Below are 7,500 nucleotides of genomic sequence, written 5' to 3' on the forward strand. Positions count from 1 at the left end.
TATCCTTAGAAAAGTTCAAACTGTGAATAAACTTCTGCAATCACAATGCATGCATCTGAATGTAGCTGTTGACATTCTCAAGAAGGCTGAAACCTCCCTTGTTAGCTACAGAGACACTGAGTTTGCTGATGCCCAGACATCTGCCAAAGAGATATGTGAGGAGATGAATGTGGAAGCTGCTCTAAAGCAGAAAAGACTCAGAACTACTAAAAGGCAGTTTTCCTATGAGGCCCCTGATGAACCTATAACCGATGCCTTGAAAAAAATGGAGTTTTCATTTTTCAATGTAGTTGTGGATATGACCATTGAATCTCTGAGAGAGAGAACTGGAATGATGAGTGATGTTGCAAAGAAATTCAGTGTTCTCATAAACTTCTCTGACCTGACATCTAGTGAGCTAGAAAAGCAGGCAAATGATTTGTGTAATACACTCACATCTGGGGATCATTCTGATTTAAATTATGCTGAACTGATTGTAGAGATGCAGTCATTTCCAAAACAATGGCCAAAACAAAATATGACAACATTAGACCTTCTTGTTTTTCTGGAGGAGAAAGGCCTGAAAGAGATCTATCCAAACATGTGGGTGGCATTAAGAATTGCTGTCACTACACCTGTGACTGTGGCATCTGCAGAGAGAAGCTTCTCTAAACTTAAGCTCATTAAAACATATTTAAGGTCTACAATACTATGTCACAGGAGCGCCTAAATGGGCTGGCAATGATTAGTATTAATAGAGAAATATCCAAACAGATTTCGTATGATGACACTATAGATGATTATGCTGCAAGAAAGTCAAGAAGAGTCAGGTTTTAAATATGAAAAATCAGTGAAGAAAACTTGTATATAATAGTTTTAGCATAGCCCTCAACATATATGCATTGAGTTCTATGGTTTTAGATTGGCAAGATTACCTTTTTCAATTTATCTTAGGTAGGATTTGCAATAAAAATGTATAATGGTGTTATTCTATTAAAATTTACAAAAATAGTTTGTATACTTTTGAGTCTATACTTTTCCTTGTTGTGTATACATATACGTGAAGATGATTTATTAATAAAGTATGTTGTTTTGTTGTGGAACTTGAGATGCTAGTTGTGTTCGAAATTGTTTATGTTATTATTTCCAGCCTGGAGGGAAGGGGGGCGCCATAACGCGTTCTTGCCTGGGGCACCTAATGAACTAGAAACGGCCCTGTATATATATTATATATACATATATATATATATATATATATATATCATATATTATATTTATATATATATATTAGGTTATTTGAAACTAATACCATTTCTTAGGGTTTTTCCAAAACCTTGAAATATTCCACCGAAAATCCTTGGGCTAGCATACAAGTGATACTGCCCTTTTCACATCTTTAAGGAAAAAAAAAAAAAAAAACTAATAATATCTCATATCCGAAAAGAGAAACACAGAAGAGGATGAAGAATGCAAAAATCATCCAATTTCTTCGCTGATATAAGATGAAGAATGAAAACTAATCTTCGGAAAATTGAATGGCGCTTCTCACGTACACATGTTTGTGCCAGATCGTCATTGGAGACATTAAGCGTTGTAGAGGTCAGCCTTTGACTTGTCGGAAAAGGTCGTTCTCAACATTCTCATGAAAGCAAAAAATGTATGTTCTGTTTGTTGCTGTTTATTGACTGGTCAGTGCAGTCAGCCAGTATTTTTCTTTCATTTCCGTCGTTATTTTTCTGCTTTTCATTCTTTCGTCGGTGTTTTATTCGAATTTAAATTGAAAAGAATAAGGCCATTTCAAAATTCACCTGTTTAGTAGTCTTTGAAAGTCACAGCACAGTTTAAATCCTGTTTCGAAATCCTTTTTTGAGAGTAATCTGATAACTTCGCTTTGCCAATACAAGAAACGCAGAGAGTGAATGAACTCATCAGAAAAACAACAAAATTATTTCAATTCCACCGAAACTGGTTGACATTCATCTGTTAATGCACCAAAATCAAGAATGCGAAACACCAACCATTTCCAGTCATACATCATATTTGCGTTGTGTTGTCATGCAACACCCAATACAGCAAGTATGAGTCACCTGCTTGGTGCTGTGAATACCGTAGCGTGAAATGACAGATTTAATTTTTTAAACAAATGTGTTGCATGCAGTTGAAGCAGCGGAGTTCAGAAGTGCAGCATGCAGTTGTAGAAGCGAAGTGCAGCTTCAGCTCGGTCTAGGGGATTTAGAACAGATTTTGATTTACAATTATGCTCATTTTAGATCAGGTAATCGAGTGCAGCAATATTTGTACTTAATTGATTTTAATTTGCAATCAGCACCAATTCTAGATCAGGTAGTTGTGTGCGGTAATATCTATACTTAATCGTTTTCATTTTCATGTAAATAAACACTGTAAATAAACACTACCAAGTGTTAAAAAAGCAATTAAACATTCTGCATGTCTGCTAGATAACATAACATTCAAAATCCTTTATAATATTTAAACTAAAACCTGCTACAAATTAGAGATCATTAAAGATTTCTCAAATCATTGGTCTTTAATAAGGACTCATCAGTTGTCAGTTGCTGACTAAACTATTTGTTATGAAGGTCTGTTTCATCTTCGATTTTTACAAAGTTAATCTCAGAAGGCTGTAGGTCAGAATTGTTCCTGAGTCTTTGTATCTAACGGAATGAAACTGGAGCTGTTATTCTAACGTCTGCAATAAGGCAAATGTGTAAAAGTTTGTTTCAGGGGGTTATAAGACTGTGTTCTACTTGTTAGTTAGTCTTTAAAGTTAAATCATCAAGTTCCCATATCATTTCCATTTTTGTTTTCCGTAATGTTTATTACCGTTATGTTGCTGTGCCTTAACTTCTCAATGGTAACTATTTCCATTCTTCTTTCATTTTCATTATTTTTTTATTTAGTTCATTTAAATCACTGCCAGAAAATCTGTTTGATTTCATTGACTATACTCTTTAATAGTTGTTTCGTAATTAATTTTAGCCTGATGATGAAATCATTATCCTGATAACCTTGCAAAATAAGAGGGTTTTATATCATTGTCAATATTATTAAGCCTCAAGAGATCTCCCTTTAGCTATATAGATAAAAAATATAAAAAATAGCTTAAACTCGTATGAGCTTATATATATATATATATAGATATATATATTATATTATTATATATATATATATATATGTATATCTATATATATAATATATTAATATATAATATATTATATATATATAATAGCTACAATAACTTGTAGATGAAATATGACCAATAGGAGAATAGTAACGGATATTCATAAACAAATATCAACAGGCTACAGTCTGATATATACGGTAATGTAAACTTGATACAACATACACAATTTTTGTTAAAGCTCCACTTTATGTTTTCCAGATCAAAACAAAATATAGATCACATTAACTAAACAGTTTATCACGTTTGTTTCTCCAGCAGCAAATGCCCACCACTTGCACATACGACGTGGAACAGCGACCATAGGAAAGTCGAAACCAAAGTGCAATGACACGAATCTCACACATGCTATAGGCAAACTCAGTTCTCCCTTACTGTCATCAACATCAAACGACCACAATAAAATCACGGGGTCAGACGAGGGGGTCAAACTTCCCAACTTCCACGGTAGTGTTCCTCTTCTTGCTCCCCCTCCTCTTTTTTCTCTGAAACCACCTACAAAATGATCTGATCATTGATCGAGTCTTATTATAGCAACAGACTGTGGGATCTCCCTCTCCAGACCGTCGGATCACTGGTATGGTGCGCCTTGACGATGACACGCAAAAAGAAGGATGAAACGGTCCTGTTTCTATCAGACTAAGGGCTTTTGACACATTCAGCAGCAATGACACAGCTTAAATGATGGAATATTATGAGGGAAACACTCCGGGTTATTGATTGAGGGGAAACTCGGCGGAGCACAAGCACTTATAGGTCTAGCAGTGTCGTTTCATTCGCCGAGGCTAAATGATATTCAACATGTTGGATGATCGAATAAGCCATGGAGCCACTGGCAAGCAAGGGTAAGGACAGATTGTGATGCAATACTGCTTGAGAACACTAGTAGGCTTCGTGAAAAGCTGTCACACACCCTGGTTTACGCAGAAGCTGAAATCCACATCCTCTGTAAACTAGCGTTACGCAACGCTGTCGACGATACCAAGGGCACAGACACACGTCCACATACACACACACACACACTCTCATGCAGCTTAACAAACAAGAGACACACGTGACGTAGTTACAACGATTCTTATTCGCCGAGCGCTGGCTCCCTCTATCTCTGTCCTCGTCGGGCCCCGAGACCCTCACAGGCAACATCAATACTAGCGGCAGACGTGGTAGGGTAGGGGGTGAGTGTGTGTGTGTGTGCGTGCGTGCGTGTGTACGTGACGGAGGCCGCGCGTGTGTCTACGTGCATGCCGCGGCTTCCCTCTGCGTGTCTTTCAACGCGGTACTGGCAAGAATGGTTGACGTCTCGCGCAGGGGCGTTTTGTCCAGCTAGCTAACTAACAAAGCCACACTATGTTAAGATTGTTATCGTTTTCGTACCAGAATGTATCGTTCTTAAAGGAAAAATCAATCCGAGTAATATTAGAGCCAGTCACTAGTCGCTTCTTACATTTTTTTCGCATGAATCTTGGTCTTGAAAACAAATGATGAAGGGAACGGTTTAGGAGGTGCAATAAATTAATTGCACCTTTATAATCGTTCGTGACTTTACTCTCATGTGTTTTTAGCGTATGTATGCATGAATGCTGCATAAAAACGTGATGAATAGAGGAAGTATGTGTTGTAAAAAGGCAAAGTGTCAGTTGAATTACTAAATCCATTTAGTTACAAGGCTGAACTTCGAGCCAAAAAGAAAAGCGGAAAATAAAATGCCATTAACTTTAATCAAGAATATTTCATAAACTTTTTCATATCATACCACCATTACATCATGCTACCATTATCTACAAATCCTTTTTTTTTTTTTTTTTGCTTTGTTGGCATTTTATCAATAACTATTAAAATACCACCGTAATAACAAAGGGCAATAAAGTTTTATGATGTAACATATCAGCTGCCAGAGAAAAGAAAGAAAATAAACGGGCAGAAAACTCACTTTCCAATTCCCATTCGTGTAAAAAGAATGAATTAGCATCTATCTATCTACGTGCCTATCTATCTATCTATTTCAGCAACCGTCTTTTGATTAATTATCCTACAGATATGATAACAGCCAACTGCAACTCGTGGATGTCAAAATTCGATACAAGACAGATAACTAAAACAACGGAGTACAGAATGCAGTGGTATTAAATAAAGGTAAAAAAAATGAATCAATGCAATGATTCGTACATGAATAGCTGACTGGTAAAATATGCAGCAAAGCAGAGTTATGAATGCTATGATTCAGTAGAATGAATTCTGAAGTACAATAGAAAGGTGTGGTATTCGATGGTGAATGTTGAAACTAAAGTAAATAGCGGAAGTCTATTATAGGTAACTAAGACCAAAAATAACCCTAGAATTATGAATTATGGCGAAAAACATAATAATTTCTATTGATCCACAGCTATCTACGCGAATAATTCTTCTACTCTTTAGGGAAAGAATTGATCAATTCTTCAGCATATTGGATAAGGAAGTGATACTGAAATACAGCTCCCTAATGGTAAGCTGTTTTGATCTTGATATTTGAAATTTATTAGGATCTTAGAATGTCTAAATCCAGATTAAGCATAAAGGTGTGAGCGGATCTTGAACTTTGAGCCACCGTAGAATGACATCCAGGTGATACGACTAAGCTACTTAAAATTAATGTGACTGGTAATGGTCCTGAAAGTATCTGCTCATATTCAGCACTACTGCGACTTAACAGAGTATAACGGATACTTTCTTTTATAGTACTTTAGGCATCTCGGTGGCCTTAAGGTAAACTGTCATCACGACATTACTGTCTCTGTAAGGTGGGGTGGAGATTTGGGGGCCCGTCCCTGTAAGGTTACCGGAGGTTTGAGGGTCACGTAGGTCTACCGGTTGAGTCGTCAGCAGCTGCTGACTGGTTCCCAATGTCATTCCACAAGCGCCTCAGTGGCGTGGTCGGTATGGTGTTGGCGTGCCACCTCGGTGGCCGTTAGTTCGATTCTCGGGCATTCCATTGAGGAGTGAGAGGTGTGTATTTCTGGTGATAGAAGATCACTCTCGACGTGGTTCGGAAGTCATGTTAAGCCGTTGCTGAATAACCCCTGGTTCCATGCAACATAAAGACACCATACAAAAGAAAAAAAACTAGTGATGCATGCAGACTGAAGTAGAGCAAAGTATATTCTATTGTTTTCTATTGTTGCCAATGATTTTTTGCTTCTGATGTACTACAGGAATAGTTTTCTTTCCAAAGGTTTATGCAAATTTTGACTAAGAGCTGTTGTTTGTGATTATACACAATGCATTCCATCCCACATTTTGACATTGCTGGATAACAAGGCACACTGCTAAGTGCTACCACTTGCTAATGTATTGTGCATGTAAAATGTACAGCACTGGAAGTAAATCCAGCTTTGATTTAGAAATATAAGTTATGCAGACAGCTTCATGATATCTTTGAACACATATCTGGTGCATGTGGTTAAAATACCCCAATAAGCGTAACATGGGCTACGTATATAAGAGCCCACAATATTTATCACAGTGAAGGTTTAACTTCAAGGCAACTTTGTCCAACTAGCCTTGCATTGTATCGACACTTCTGTAGGACGTTTTAATATGATACCAATTAGCTGGTATTCTCTTGCATGCACATCAGTCCAGATAGCCAAATCCAGCTGTTTATGGTTTGATGACCTAAATAAGTTGTTGGTATCAACTGAAACGGATATGATTTTTTTCTCAGAGAATTCTATGTAGTACGAAATACAGCAGTGGTGAATGTTTCTGTCGGATACTACAAGTTCTTTATTTAAATTTGTGCAATATCACAGTCGGCTAGATATTGAACAAAAAGTTCAATGTAATAAAGAGGAATGAAACATGAATTTCCAAGACTGTAAAAAATTATTGATTTATTCAATTGTTCTACTGGTAATAAATTTTAAACCACGAGAAATGCTATCTGATTGTCATCCCATAAAACTGAACATTTCTTGTAGTATGCTCTTTGATATTTTCTTTAAAGGATCAATTTAGTCTAGTCTATGTATGCTAAGAATGGTTTTATTACATAAGAATAGAAAATGCGTAAAAATACAGGCTTTACAATTAGTTTACAAATCAAAATAATACTTGCAAACACCAAAGATTATTGATCCCAAACAATTTTTCAAGAGCTTACAATTGTCTGATTGTGGATAAGAAACTATTTATCGTTTCTGTAACACTTCTAAATTAAGTCAAAATAAGGGAAAGTAATTAGATGAACAATGCTTACATGGCTCTGTCGAAATTCGCCTAATTAATCAAATACCGTGCAATAATCCCTGCATCTAAGTTACCAATACACAAAGTGACTCTGT

At 36.4% G+C, this 7,500-nt stretch overlaps 2 protein-coding genes across 6 annotated transcripts in view; one reads left to right on the forward strand and one right to left on the reverse strand.

The window, feature by feature from the left end:
- LOC135216607 (uncharacterized) overlaps positions 1–3,799 on the forward strand; it is an 8,775-nt gene extending 4,976 nt beyond the window's left edge. The window contains exons 2-3 of the mRNA XM_064251987.1: positions 1–475; positions 3,716–3,799. The exon at positions 1–475 is cut by the window's left edge and continues 134 nt beyond it. Of these exons, the coding sequence (XP_064108057.1) occupies positions 1–475; positions 3,716–3,799 (559 nt within the window). The remainder of the gene's footprint in view (positions 476–3,715) is intronic.
- LOC135216839 (galactosylceramide sulfotransferase-like) overlaps positions 1–4,333 on the reverse strand; it is a 29,493-nt gene extending 25,160 nt beyond the window's left edge. For 2 of the 5 annotated variants that reach the window (XM_064252347.1, XM_064252342.1), the window contains exon 1: positions 4,095–4,229. The gene's annotated coding sequence lies outside the window, so the exon portion shown is untranslated. The other 3 variants (XM_064252343.1, XM_064252344.1, XM_064252346.1) reach the window with 3 other exon arrangements.
- Positions 4,334–7,500: the final 3,167 nt, after the last annotated feature.

The sequence above is a fragment of the Macrobrachium nipponense genome, chromosome 6 (assembly GCF_015104395.2).
Source record: "Macrobrachium nipponense isolate FS-2020 chromosome 6, ASM1510439v2, whole genome shotgun sequence".
Taxonomy (NCBI): domain Eukaryota; kingdom Metazoa; phylum Arthropoda; class Malacostraca; order Decapoda; family Palaemonidae; genus Macrobrachium; species Macrobrachium nipponense.